This window comes from Parus major, chromosome 5 (genome assembly GCF_001522545.3).
Source record: "Parus major isolate Abel chromosome 5, Parus_major1.1, whole genome shotgun sequence".
Taxonomy (NCBI): Eukaryota; Metazoa; Chordata; class Aves; order Passeriformes; family Paridae; genus Parus; species Parus major.
This window is the reverse complement of record NC_031774.1, coordinates 1-15,224: the sequence shown is the minus strand read 5'-3', so window position 1 is coordinate 15,224 and position 15,224 is coordinate 1. Positions and strand designations below refer to the sequence as shown.

Below are 15,224 nucleotides of genomic sequence, written 5' to 3'. Positions count from 1 at the left end.
TAAAATATAATAACAATACATGATGTGATGAAGGATATGATAATATATTATTTATATATTATTATATAAAATATAATAACAATACATGATGTGATAAAGGATATAAATGATGACAATGGAGATGTTGGGTCTTTAGAGAGATAAGTACATTGAGTGCCTACAGGAAAAGGTTTCTGTCCTTGATTCTGCTGGGGACACTGTGGCAAGAGAAAGTTATGAGTATTTTCTCCTCAAGGACACTGACTGGATTTGTTCTGGAGCATTCATGGAGTAAAAGGCTCCTACTTTGGCTCCCACTACCTCATTTCTGAGGCATCTTGAATCACTGGCACAGCACAGAGTTGTGGCTGGAGAATCCTTCTTACATGGCCTGGATTAAAGGAAAGCAGTCATGACATGAGAATCATGGAATCAGGAGAGGAAAAAACCCAAACAACCCCAAAACACAAACTCTAAAATCCATGTTAAAAGATCTTCACACTCTGAAGACAGAGGACACGCTATTGGATTTATTTTTGTTACTATCTTTATAGAGAAGTTGCCAAAATGCTTGGGAAACTGGGAGTGCAAAGTCCAGAGTGAATTAGATGCAAACAATTCAGCTTTCTCATATTCCTTCACTGCAGTGAAACCAAGCTTCTGAATTGTTTGGTCATGTTCTTTCCCAGTAAGGGAAATCAGACATACCAAGCTCAAAAGGCTTCTTTACTTACTTGCTTTCATTTTTTAAGAAAAGCATAAAGAAAAGAAATAGAGGCAATGAAATAAATAAAAAATAAATCACAGTGAGAAAATGGTACCACTTGAAAATTAACTTAAAACATGAAATGCAGCCTGACATTGATGTATTGAAAGAATAATTATAAAAGATAGGCCATTCCCATTTTCTACTTACTATACCTAATCACATCTCTGTAGATATGGATTGATTCAGGCATTAATAAATATCTGCTTTACTAGAGTTCATTTCTTTGATTTGAGGCATCATGAAAATAGAATTTTCCAGTCATATCTTTTCTATTCATCTCAAAATGTGTAATGAGAAGCAACTGGCGCTCTTTGCATGCAATTTCAATTAAAATCCAACATTTCAAAAGAGTTTTTATCGGTATACATTTCTCATAGATATAACTCAAAATGACTCTGTGATGAAATTATAAAAAATGTAGAGCTGACTTCACAAATTCTTCATGTTAGATACTTTAGATTTACCATCATTCCCAAACAGATTATAGTCTGTGGGATTCACATAATATTTGTGTCCTGGACCTGTTCCTCAGCAGCATTAGTATCTTATCACTCAAATCTTATTCCAGGCTTCTCAACACAGATGAGCAATTTAATAAATGTATATCCCAAAAAAGCAGATAACACTGCTTAAAGCATGTCTCAGTCATTTGGGCTTAACACATATACCTGGTATACTTAACTCATCCTTGTCTTAGCTGAGTGAACCTCCTCTGAAGTAAATCCTTGCAAAATTCAAATCCCCACATTAGCAAATATTAGAATGATGTACAGTGAAACTTATCTTGCACTGTAGCAGTGTAATTCCCTTAATTCCAGGAAAGATTGGGAAGTAACTAGGAATAAATTTTTGTTGTTTAAAATGCAACCAATGCTCCTCAGCTTGGAGAGGAGAAGAAGGAGAGGCTTTAATTAAACAGTGAAAATGTGTCCCTCCTGTTCTTCAGAAACTCAGGAGATACCATCTCATCCCATGACACCTCTGCTGTTCCTGTTCTCCTGTGCCCTTTGCAGACATGTCCAGCTGCTGAAGGAGCCACTGCCTGAGCTCTGACACTGCAGCAGGAATTCAGCAAATCTCTAAAACCTCTTCTCACTGGAAAACCTCTCTCAAGAGTTACCAATTTCATAGGAAATAAGCAAGGCCATCAGTGCCTGCTAAGTGCCCCAGTTAATGCTGGGTTGGTGAGATGCATAAAAATACACGTGGGCACCTCACAACCCATAATTAGTTTCGCAACACAGCAGAAAAGTGAAAAAGTAGTGTCTGCCTTTTTATAGCTGGAGAACTGAGGAACCTGGTATAATTGAGACATATGCTTTAATTAGAGTGGCACAGGCACTGCGTGGTGCAGGCCTATCACAGCTCCTCTGCTCCAGAAATACAAATCTCCAGTTGCCAAAGGAATGGGCACAAACCTTATGAGTGCCTAACTCAGGGACAGCCAATCTCCTTCCAGATCAGAGGCAGAAGCAGAAGATACAACCTATAAATTGTCTTGTTTCCTTCCACCCCCTGCTGCCTGTTTTACATCCCCATTTTCTGCACTCAGATGTATTTATGAGAAGGAAGAGGAGGGCTCTGATCCCAAATGTCATTGCCAGTTGTCAGAATACCCCTAACAACCAGGTGAATTAGAGGTTTCACTGGGAAGGTTTGATCCAGCCTGAGCTGCTTAGTGCAGCCTCAAAGGCATCAAAGGTGAGGCCATTTAGGGGCCCTTAGTCACCATCCTCTTTGAGGTTACACATCTCCCTGTTTAATATGCTGAGTTATACTCACTAAGCAACAGCATGGAGCTGCTGACACAGTACTGGGGAGTGATTTATCCTGCAGGCTAATCTCCAGAAAAATGGAATGATTTTAAAATCTATAAATACTGGGTGATTATAGACTGGAGACCTGCTTATGGTACTATGAGAATTCAGCTTTTTCAAAGGTGTATTTATTTTGGGTTAGTTTTACATTGGGGGAACCTGAAATGTGTTCTGGGAAAAGCAGGAACGGTAACCCTTTCAATAGAAGCCACTAAAACTTATTCAAAAATTGGATTTTTATAGTATATCAAGTATTTCCACCAGGAATGGAGCAAGAAGGAAGCATAATATGAGAGGGAGGCATGTCTCCATGCTCCTAATAGCAATCTTACTTACCTTGAGGTTTCATGGATTAAGGGATTCATCCTGTTTGCAGTTTTCAGTGGGAAACCTTGTGATTTACTCCTCTGGCTTGAGCTCTCCCAGGCAACACTGGGATATTTTCAAGGAAGAAGCTTCGTGCTGTTGCTCCATTGAATAAAGAACTGCATGAACACAGCAAGGGCTCAGAGATAAATCTGGGTGGGATTAGCAGAGACTCCCTGCAAGGCACAGCTCACAACATCAAGGCACTCAGCCCTCACCCCGAGCCTGGGGCCAAGCCTGGCCCACTGGAAAAGCAAAGCCAGTCCAAATTTTATTTTTTAGAATACAGGAAGAGGCAGGTTACAGATTAAAAATAAAGGCTGTTTTTCTACCTGTGAAGCTGGGCAGTTTGTGAGGACAATGGGAGCCTGGTATGTTTGTTTGAGGATATTTATTCAGTTATGCTTCTTGCTGAATGGGACCAGAAAAAAATAATATGGGGCATGCACATATAAGTGATTTACAATTTCAATTTAATTATCTGCTGATTATTTTCTTTTGAGTCATTAATAAAACTGACCAGCATTTTGGAATGGTTATATTAAGGCTCTCATGGTTGCCCTGGAACACGCCCACTATGGCATGGAACATAACCACTATGGTTAATGAACTCAGTTCATTAACACTGATTGAGGTTAGGCACAAATCTGGAAAGTGCAACATGCACAACTTGATAACCTACATTATTTATGAAATCTTTTCCTAGGCAGGCATTCCAAAATACCTCTGGCAGTGCAATGCCTGTAGTGCCACGTGTTGTGGAGCGTACACAGCAAGGCACAGGCACTCAATTTGAACAGGAACTAATCCTTGCAGAAGATCCTGCCCTCTGTGCTTGTTAATTCTGTTCCTCCAAGCGATTTCTTGCTAATACAGCACACCTTTAGTGACAATCCGTGCCTTAAGCCGTGTAGCTCAGTGGTTTTAAACTCGTGAAGATGTGCACTAATCCTCTCTGCACTCTGATAAATTGGCTTTGGTGCTGTTAAAAAGCTGAATTTGTGGAGCAGACCTGTGTTTGCTGGATGTCAGGGTCGTGCCTGTGCCAACGCTGCTCTCCAGTCAGAGGTGGTGCCTGGTGCCCTGCAGTCACCCAGAGAGGTGAACACTCCCCTGCCTGTTCTGGGGGGCAGTCACAGTTTGTGGGACTCTCTGAAGAGCATTCCCTCATTGAACCTTCCTGACTGCACCTTGAGGACCCATTGGTAGCAGCAATTTTCAGTGTTGCCCTCTCATTACAGAAAATAGGGGTAAGAGAGAATAACCAGGAATAACCAGGGCAAGGGGAAAGGCTCTCTCTGCTGTAAAAATTCCTTCCAAACTTCAGAAAACTTTTACAAGTAGCCAGTGTGATGGAGTAATCATTAATTCCCTACAATTTGAAATGAAATTATCAGAAGACAAAAGGCTTCTTTTTCAGACTGAGAAGGATTTGAATGGCTGAAGTGTCTCTTCCCTGCTGCTGCCTGTGAGCTTCCCTTCAGTCACAATCCCAGGCACTGCCTTGTGAGCAGACAAACTCAGCATCATCTGTGACCTATTGCCACAACACCTACACCTTCTAGAACTGGAAAAGACTAATGAAATCAAAGGCTCTGAGTCCAGCAGAACTCAGGGTTTTTTTCCCTGTGCAGTTTTTCAAAAAGCATTAGGAAAGTTGTGTCACAGCATTTGCTAAAAAAAATCCATCACAGTGCAGGTGACAATTACTTTTCAGTTGTAAGGCAAAGCTTGTGGGTAAGTCTATTATGGCCTCATTCCTAATAGTGCATTCAGCACATGTGATCCATTCTTTTCCTGGGCAGTTCATTGATGCAGTTCATGAATGCAGTTCTATTTTAGCTCTTCTTCTCAGTGCCCAGTGATGGCACACGAGGGGATGGCAGGAGGCTGTACCAGGGGAGATTTGGGCTGGACATCAGGAGAGAGGCTTCACCCAAGGGTGGCTGGGCACTGGAACAGGCTCCCCAGAGAAGAGGTCTCAGCACCAGCCTGGCAGAGTTCCAGAAGCGTTGAGACAAAGCTCTCAGGCACAGGGGGTGACTCTTGGGGCTGTTCTGTGCTGGGACAGGAGCTGGACACCGTGATCCTCGTGGGCCCCTTCCAAATCAGGATATTCTGTGATCCTCTGATTTTTCCTTGGCTTCTGAATTCAGCTCCTAAAACATTTGTATAGCAATTCATTTACCTATAAACTTCTTGATAAAAATTGGATAAGTTTTTTAAATGTTCATTCAGGATGATCGAGTCTGGAATGGAAACTTTTGTATTTGGTAGTGGCAGTAAATTTAGAGTACTCACAGAATGAATTCCCAGTCACCACGTGGAGCACTGGAGCTGAATACACTGTGACTTTGCCACAGCTCACAATGAGAAGGATGCCAAAATACACAGTTAAAACAACAGATAGCTGGTGGGATTCTTTGTGGTCAGGGAAAACCTGATTCAACAACACTGCCTTCTTCTGAAGAGTGGTGACCAATTCAGGAAAAAACAACCTCTCAACATTTGCAAGACTGAGAAATTCCCAAAAGGTGGCTTCAGTCAATAATATCTTTAAATGGCTTATGAAATTCTGGTCCCCTAAGAGTTGCAGCACAAGAGAGAATTTTACAGCTACCAATGTTCAGCACCTTGGAGCTGGGGAAATACATTTTCATGTACATTTACATTTACATTTACATTTACATTTACATTTACATTTACGTGTTGGAAGTTGCTCTCACAGCAGGAAGGACAAGTGAAGACTTTGCTTCCTGTTTCCCTGGTTCTGAGTATCAAGCTGATCCCTGGGAAAATTTCAGAGATCAGTTATTTTCTTGTAATGTTAAAGGCAGGTGTTAGCCAGGAGAAATTTCTCCTGGCTGTGCTGACGCCTCTTTAACCTGCAGGACTTCTCACAGCATCCCAAGCAGGGATATTTTGCACTCTGATCCTCCCACCAAGTGAGTCAGTGACACAGTTTGTTGCAGCAGGTTTGCTTCCAAGTGGGAGCTATCAAGAGGCACTGAACAGCCTGAGTCATAGCAGCCACCTCAATATTATCCCAGCCTTTATTAGCTTTCCAGCCAGCTGAAACGCTGATCTTCAGAATGGAAAAGGTGATGGGGTTAAAAGCTGGTTATTCCTGACAAATAGCCCATAATATCAGCCTTTTCCTTCTTTGACTGCATCTCTTAAACAATAACACAAGCACCTACTTTTGAATGACTGAGTGTTTGGTTTTTTCTGTGCATGAGCTGTGAGCTAAAGCAAAGATGCCTCTCTTGAGCAAGGATGAAGTGACCTGTGGAATTCCCTCCTGACACACCATTTCTCTACAGCTCTGTGCCAGCAATGCTTTTTGTCCTGCTAATGTCCCCTGCTAACTCATGAGGTGACATAAATTGGCTGCACAGACTCTGGGCATTGATCTGAGCAGCTGCCTCAGAGACAAACCTGTGCCAGGAGCTCTTTCCAGGTCTTTTCCCTCTCCTGCTGTGTCATCCACACCCTTCAGCTTTTGGAGAGAAGGAGCCAGCTTGGGAAAGATGGGAAGCTATTGCACAAAGCTAAGTAAGCAAGATAAACATACTCCATGACAGCTGCACTTCCCTTCCCTATAAGTCTTGGAATCTGGCCTTGAAATTGTTAATTTCAAGGATCAGGTAGGTTTTTTTTATTTTTTTTTCAGTCAAGAATGAAATATTAAGTTACAGACAGCAGGTCTGTGAAAGCGTGAATTCACTGCTCAGTCAAAAAAAATGCAAATCAAATCAAAGAAATAATTTAATACAATCTTTGCTATTTTTAATGAAAGAGCTAGACTTCCCTCTTAAAAAAAAAATATAAAAATGATGCTTTGTAACTGCAAACAGGGTTTGCAAACTTTCTAGTGCTTTTCTGGAACCCTGATGCCATCAACACAGGAAAGGGCTGCAAATTACTCTATCAGTGAAGCAGATGGATAAATTTACTGGAGGGAGCTTGTCTGTGTGAGGCACAGGGAGCTGCTGTTGTTATTATTGCTATTATTGTTATTATTGTTATTATTATTGCTATTATTGTTATTATTGTTATTATTTCTATTATTGTTATTATTGTTATTATTGCTATTATTGCTATTATTATTGTTATTATTATGATGGACAATTAATAACAACCCTTGTTCTGCTTCTGGTGGAGACTTTCCCGTTGCCATGGACACTTCAGACCTGTCACACCTGAGTTCATGCAAACCTGAGAGCTGCACAAAGCTTTGTCCTGCCCAAACCATTTTTCATTTTTTCCCTGTGAATGACTCCGTGGGTTTCCTCCTGCAGGCCAGAAGGAAAAGGCACAGGCATTCGTGGCTGCTTGTCAGAGAAACAGGCAAATCACTGAAAAACAGAATAGAAAAAAGCTTTTCCAGTCCCTCACAGGGCACCCCATCATTTAAATGTGTCATCTGCAAGGTCTGAGTGCTCTTTAACCTCATTTACCCCGGAGAACTTTGGTGGTCTAGCAGCAGAGTGACTCGAGTTTTGTATGCACATGGATGGCTGTTTAATCAGATGTGCTTCAGAATGAGAATTCAGCTTTTACTGCATAACTCTAAAGGTGTGTTTTTGGCTTTTAATCCTGCTAGGAGTAGAAAAATTGTTATTATTGCTTCACATTATCTTTCTTTTCTTGGAACAGGATAACGTGGATCTTGGTGACCTGATGTTTTCACTCTGCTACCTTCCAACAGCGGGAAGACTAACTATTACAATAATAAAGGCAAGAAATTTAAAGGCAATGGATATCACAGGAGCATCAGGTAGGAATGAATTTAATGCTCAATGTGGATTTCTATCCCATTTCCCTCCCAAGGCACAGAATTCAACCCTGTCCAAATCCCAGAATGATTTTTGAGAGGAAGGCTGTTACACTGCGAGCTCTGCTTGAGTACAGGAGTTGATGAGAAATAAATAATACATTTTAGTTTGCTTAGCTCCAAGCAACAGTTTAAAATAAGTTGCTCTCTCGAAAAGACTGCAAGATTATTATTTCCAATGCCCCTGTAATTGAGAGCTGGCCAAAATGCATTCCCAAGGCTGGGAATTTGTGCAGCAGACTGTTAGAGCTGTGACACAGAGGCAGACTGGCCCTCTCTGACAGCCCCAAGAGCCACTGAGCCAGCTCTGCTGTTGCTGGCATGTGGAGAAAGCAGTGATCACCCCAGAATCCTTTCAGCAACCCTTTCAAAAGCCCACAATAAAAATTATAAACATAAATAAGGTTTCATAGACGACTTTTAAATACTAGCAAGGTGTTGTAGAGCTCTCAGAAAGGAGCTACAAAGAAACAGCTCTCTTTATTCTACCTGCAGGACTCTAAAAATAATTATAATTCTCTTGAGAAATATAAGCCACTAATTGTTGCCCTTTGAATTGTATTTAACCATACATCAGTAAATCCCGTTGTGAAAAACATTGTCATCTTCTGTCTGTCCTACAAATCTAACAAGTAATTAGACTGCTATAAATAGGCTGATACACAGGCTGTTGTATAAAATAGTCATGTATAACACGCTTCAGTGAATATTTTAATACCCTTTGAGGAGCTGGTACACAACAAAGAGCTTCTTGAACCTAAAAAGTTGATTATAAGCAGGTAAAGCTTTCAAAGCTGCGCTGCCTCCAGTGCATTCCAGGGTAACAGAGAAGCTCAGATCCCAGTCAGGTCCAGGAGATCAATCCTGCAAGCAGGTATGGGCACACAAAAAGTCTCCCTTCACTTTCCATCTGCATTTGTCCAAAATCAACGTTGTTCTTGTGACCCACACAGATCCCTACGTGAAGGTTTCTTTAATGTGTGAAGGAAGGCGGCTAAAGAAAAGGAAAACTTCCACCAAGAGGAACACCCTAAATCCCGTTTACAATGAAGCCATAGTCTTTGACGTCCCTCCAGAAAACATTGACCAAATTAACTTGTCGATAGCTGTTATGGATTATGACCGGTGAGATGCCTGTCAAATGTTGGCTGGTAAAGTCTTGCACACTAGATTTGCACCCAGAAAGAAAGTTGGTTTTATTTTCCCTGTAAGTGGGGAATTTGTGTCGCCTTGAGCTTGGTAGAAGCCTCCAATTTTTTTTGTTTTGTCGGTCAGAATTTCCTGACTAGATTTTTAAATATAGATTAGTGATGAGTGACATCAGGAAGCTGCATCTGTGCCCAGCAGAGCTGAGGTGACTGGGCATTTAATCGTTCTGTTTGTGCATTTCTGCCAAGCCTTTGCTCACACTCCCCATTTATAAAGTTGTGTCTCAGAGCCTGCTTGCCTTTGCAGCTAATTACAGAGCACGGGCAAAGAGCCTTTTGTGTGCTGCAAGGGGGGGAATATCAAATTGTTCTGAGCAGTGGGCAGCACAAAGAGCAAACCCACGCATTTCCTATAGCTCCGGGCAAGCATTAGTCCTAAAAATCCACGGCTGACACTTCTGATGAAATATACAAACGGTGTGGTTCCTAAGGTAAAATTTTAAGAAACAAATATTATGGACCATTTTCACAGTGTAGGTCACAATGAGGTCATTGGAGTTTGTCAAGTAGGCAACGATGCAGAGAGCCTAGGTCGCGACCACTGGAACGAAATGCTCTCGTACCCTCGGAAGCCCATCGCTCACTGGCATCCTCTTGTGGAGGTAAGGCTTTGATTTGTTGCTTCCCCCCTGCAGCACTTGTGAATATTCTCCCACACGGCATTAGGAGTTGGACAGAATTTTGTGAGCGAGCCCGAGATCCGCGCGCGTGAGGTAAATCCTAGAAAAGGGTTTGGAAACGCTCTAAAATTGAAAGGTGACACACAAGTCTGCTCCTTTCCATGTTAGGGAGACAGAAGGTTACTGATGTCTATAATATATAGACATGAAAACACCAAACATTGCACAGTTGAGGGTTTGGTTTTGCCTTTTAAATAAGATCTTGGGTAACTTTCACTGCTAATTGATAGAAAGAAAAGGACCTTGTTTACAGAACAGTCAAGACCTATTTTCTTTTTATATGCAACAGCCTAATTTGACTTCTTTTCTTGTAACAATATATCATCCATGGCACTAGCACATCTCAAAGGATGCCTAACTGCACTGAAAAAAAATATGTTTAAGTGTCTCTGGAGATCTGAGGCGCTGATAAGAAGCGACACAATCAGAAAAGCTTTTCAAGGTTCCTATGGTTTTTTTTGTTTTGTTTTGTTTTGTTTTTTGTCTTTAGGGCCCTATTCAGCAGGAATGTTATGCAGGTCTTCTGCGCTTGGATGGCTGCCGAAGAGGCTTCCTCACCCTTTTAACCTATTCAGCAGAAATTTGGCATTCCTGTTGAACTCTTTCTTAGCCATATCCTCAGGGGCTATTCCACAGAGTCCAGTGGGGTAAAGATGTCCTTTTAATCCCTCTGTCTAATCCTCTCCCCAATACAGGGAACACTAATCCTGGTTCATGAGACACAGAAATTCATCAAAGATCGAACTAAATTGCTTCCTAAAGTTACCCTGGCTTACTCCCATTGTTGCTCTCACTGGCTGAGTCAGGCAGTGCTCCCAGTCAAAGGGAAATACCTTGTTTATGAGCAGCCCCAGCTGAAAGACAGGAAAGAGCACAGTGCCCACACCAAGCCAGGAATGATGCTGTGGGCACTACGATTTGGAGGCAGGCAGTTCTCAGCCCCTCTGAGTTCACTTTCTGCACCAGAGTGCAGCTGGGTTACCACAGCCACTGAAGATTTCCCTGCTTGAAATGAGCACCGGCCATAGGCAGTTCCAGAAAAGATTGTCAGGCATTGTGAGGATGCTGTAAGCCGGGAGGAATCCCACAGCCTTGTCCTGTATCCATAAGGAATTGTGTTTCCTGGTGTCTGGGCACCAGGGCAGCACAGCTGGAGCAGGGAGTGCCCAGGGGCTGTGTGGCAGGAGGAAAGCTCCATGCCCTCTCAGCACAGCCAGCAGTGGGGCAGCTCTGCCCAGGGCAGATGCTGGCTGAAGTACCGAAATACTGACCCAAATTGACATTTGGGAGCTCTCAGCTGTGGCCAAGAGTTGATAGGAATGCTCTGGCACAGCACACGAGGTGTAGTGTGAGGGCTGCTATTGCCCAGAGCACAACAAGTGTCTCTTAGCAGAAGTTGTCTACATCCTTATATCCAACCTGTCTTCCCTCTTTGATAAATTTCATTGCAGCCAGATCCCACAATTAGGTTTTGACAGCTCTTCCCTTTTCGCAGGCATCCTGTTCTTTTCATACATGCCTGGCTAACTTCTTTAGATTTCATTACTGTGGATTGCTTTTCATGTCACTGAAAGCTAAACAGAGCCATATTTTTTTTTCCTTCCCAGGAATCGAGTGGGGGAGGGTGTCCAGCGCATCCAGGCTGTGCAGAGAAATATATACACAGCATATCATTTTGGTTCCTGAATCAGGACTAGACTCAGCGAGAGCTTCTGGAACCTCTGTGGCCACAGCCATAGGACCCTGAATATTTGCTGAATAGGACCCTCAGTCTTCTACTGTGTGAAGAGCTATTGGTTTCAAGTAGCGTGATGTTATCCACTTGTAGCATTAATTCTCCAGCTGACACTTCTGCTACTGATAGATTATTTGTATGGTCGTAAGCATTACCCAAATTCAAGTCTTCATTTCTGTTTGGTAGAATAACCCAGGTTCCACAAGCAAAATGACAGCAACCTAAACCAACAGATATGGGAAGCAGCAACAAATATTGTCCTTGTATTTGCAAAAAAGGTGCAGTATTGTGAATGGTTAGCTTTCTGAGTATCTTTTTTTTTTTTTCAAGAATGATTGCCATCAGATATTTATTTTTTGATGACAAGTTGCGTCCTCAGTGTCAGCTGGTGCCTCCTTTCACCTGACATGAAAACAAATTAATACAGTTCCTTGCAGAAACCCTTCAAATCTGAAAAACTGTAAAAAAAGTTCTGCTGGGTGAGAACAAGATGCATATGGTATTTGTAATGACAGCATGTTCTTTGAGAAAGGAGATAGCCATCTGTACAACATGGAGGTTGTTAGTCCTCAACCTTTGGAGATGATTTTCCAGTCGATGTTTCTGAGTCGTGTCCACGGCGCTGCAAACTGTTGGGAGCGTGTCCCAGGTGGCAATGCTGGATCATCCAAACAAGCACACACACCCTGTGTCGTTTGAAAACGCTGTTCCAAGTCTGTAGTGCCTGTGAAGACTTCCTTTATTATTTGTGGTAGAATTAGCAGGGCTGTTTTACATGATGGTATGTTGTAAATTCTGACAAATTCCGACCATTAAAAGAAAATGAATCTGAGCACTGCATTCTGTCATGTAATGAAATTTGTGCCCCAAAGCAGGAGACCCTGGGATGAATTTTTCCCCACTTATTTAGCCACGCATGGAGTTCTCTCATCCTCCAGCGTTTTCTACAGAGAACTTGACTCACGTCTTTACCTGGGAATTTTTTTGTTTAAAAGATGCAAAGTATGGATGTTTTCTACAACAGAGCTGTCTGCTGTGTGCTTACAGAGAGGGAGCCCTGGTTATTAAGTAGAGTTCAGATAAGTTAATGTGCACACACATTGCTTCACATCTTGAATGTGACGAATGTTCACCAAGAATTTTGGATCTGCAGCTCTGCTGACACAAATTGTGCATGCACAGATTGAAGAAATATCTAAAATTTTGGCCTCGAGTCTGAAAAGTTAGTCCCATAACCTATCAGTGCAGATCTTCAGAATTCAGAAAATCAGAATTACTTGTGAGTAAAGAATGTCTTGGAACTTGCAGGAGATCTTGGATCTGCTGTGAATGTATGCTGCAGGTATAAATCCAAATTCCTGTATGCACAGCGGTTTTCAGAAATCTCTTGCCATGCTGTGCAGAGCACAGCTGCCACAGGCAAGGACATACCTGGCAAACTAAACAGCACTTCCAAACCTGCCCAAGCACAATTTCAGGAGGACAACTGCTGGGCATTTCCAAAAGAATGAAAATAATGTTGCCATGGCAAAACTGTTCCGCTGCACCTTCAGCTTTCTATCAGGAGGCCGGTGGTACATGACAATGTGCATATCTGCTCATGCATGAGCCTCCCCTGGGGCAGAATCCTGTGCTCTTTACCCAGGCTCATCTCCCAGGAGCCACAGAGAGGAGATGGGCCTGAGCAAAGCAGGAGGAGCTCTTCCTTTGGAGTAGAGTTCTGTGATTTCCCAGATAAATCATTCTGCATCTCACCTCTGCCCGGAATGCAGAGCCAGGCACGCTTCCCACGGCAACATCAGCAACAGAAACTGCTGGCAAGGGGAGAACTCCTACACAACAGGCTCAGTGTGTCCCTGGAAAAGTGCAGGAGCCTTTCTAGGATTTGTCCCCAGCAGCTCAAAGGGGCATCAGCTGAAAAGTGGTATCATTATAATTGCCAGTGGGTTGCAGTTCTTTTATTTTATTGCCATGCTCGGTTTATTTAATGCTCAAGGGTCTGGCATCAAAAGAATTATTTTGAACGGCATTCTACTAAAACAGGGAAAGAAATCTCTGTGACAGTGAGCATTTAAAGTGGAATCCAGCAGACTTCAAAGGCTTAGAGATGAGGAAAACCCCCTAAATCTATTGAATTCTCGGAATTTTTGCTCATGACTTGCAAACTGTAACTCAGGCTGTGGCATTACTATGTGCTTTTACAAATACCTGCCTTACCATAGTAGTGCATCTATGGAATGATAGATATTTTCTATATTTGGATACTTCACTCTTCACCTTTATACTCCACTTTACCAGTGATATTCTCTAGACCCAAAATATTTTTGTGTTCTGGTTCTGGTTGGCCAGTAGACTGCTGCTGCTGTCTTCAGACTGTATTACAAAAATACCACAGCCTGCTGGAAGGACCAGAGGATGGATAATTCTGCTACAAACTCAGCTGGAAACCCAGGGAAAGCTATGGTCCCAATGCTGCTCAGTCTTTCTTTTCTAAGCTGTGATTCTCAGTGGTAAATTAGCAGCAGACTCACAAGGATGATTTCAAAGCTGAAGCCCTCATTTGTTTTCTTATTTGCTGTGAATGCATTATTACACTGTATGACAAGTATCATAACTCTAAAATAGAAGAGAAAATCGCTTAGAAATGCATCTCAGCAAGATCTTAATCCCATTTTGCTCTTTAACAACGTGCTATTAAATGGTTACTTTTAGTTTTCCGTAACGAGCCTCGGTGTCAGGTGTTGCTCTGTGGAAAAGCAGTGAGTGGCCATGGGAAAACCTCCCAAGTTTCTGACAGTGAGGCCGAGTCCCACGGACAGTGGCCTGATACTCCCATGACAAAACACTCACAGAGCAGCTGAGTGCTCAAATATTTCTTTATCTACTTCCACTGAAATCACAAGACATGAAAAGCATTGCTTTTTCCTTTTATTTCGCTTTTCCCTGCAAACAGCCCCGGCAGTGGATGAGCAGACATTCATCTCAATCTGGGGAAGTGGGGACTACAGAAAACAGAATAGAAAACCAATATGTAGCATAGAAGGTGTTAAAACTGTTGTTACCAGCCCAGTTTTCCATGCCAGCAGGTCCATAAAACACAAAAGCAGCAGGTGTGAGACACTTGTTACATCAAGATCCAATTTAACCCCTGGTAGGGGAACTCCTGGATCAACACAAAATGAAACAACAGCAAAGGGCAATGCAAAAGAATTTAAAAAAAAAAGGAGGTTATTTTAGTCCACCCTTCTTGCTTGAGAGGATTGTTGTTGAGAGGGCTTTTGGGTTGTTTTCATTCTTTGGTTTGGTTTGGTTTCATGTACCAAGCATGGTATGTAGCTGTATTAACATGAGAACCCAAAGCCAGAGCCACAAGAGATGTATTGATTTATATGTTTATCACCTGGCAACATTTGAGCACTTGAGGAGATGTGTCTGCAATTGAAATTTAGAAAAAAAAAAAATAGATGAAAACTCTTCTGGTTTAAAAGTAACAAACAACAAACGGGGACCAGGAAATTCAGTTGAAAAATCTGTTTCTAGCTAGAAATCCGTCTGAAATGACTTTGCTGTTAGTACACTTGGTTTGAACAGAAGGAAGTGACAAAAGTAGATCAGGTGACTCCATCTGAAGTGTCATTGATGAAATGCTTTTATTCCCCCTTTAGAACAGTGCATTGCCAAATGATCACATCTCAGTACCAAGAGAGAAAACAATGGATTTCTTACCTAGTAGGGGGAAATAAAAAAGCATGTAGAGAAGGTAATCCACAATAGTGCAGAACTCAAGAGAAGCCCCCTGTGCTGCGAGAAAGGGCAGCAGGACGGACTTGGTG

The 15,224-nt window shown here is 42.2% G+C and overlaps 1 protein-coding gene across 3 annotated transcripts in view; it reads left to right on the top strand.

Moving 5' to 3' along the window:
- SYT9 (synaptotagmin 9) overlaps positions 1-14,835 on the top strand; it is a 66,188-nt gene extending 51,353 nt beyond the window's left edge. The window contains exons 4-8 of one of the 3 annotated variants that reach the window (XM_015632274.1): positions 7,591-7,711; positions 8,722-8,893; positions 9,449-9,578; positions 10,147-10,303; positions 11,264-11,351. In XM_015632274.1, the coding sequence (XP_015487760.1) occupies positions 7,591-7,711; positions 8,722-8,893; positions 9,449-9,578; positions 10,147-10,254 (531 nt within the window). In that variant the 3' untranslated portion in view covers positions 10,255-10,303; positions 11,264-11,351. Of the gene's footprint in view, positions 1-7,590; positions 7,712-8,721; positions 8,894-9,448; positions 9,579-10,146; positions 10,304-11,263 lie in introns of those variants that run through there. The other 2 variants (XM_015632275.2, XM_015632276.1) reach the window with 2 other exon arrangements.
- Positions 14,836-15,224: the final 389 nt, after the last annotated feature.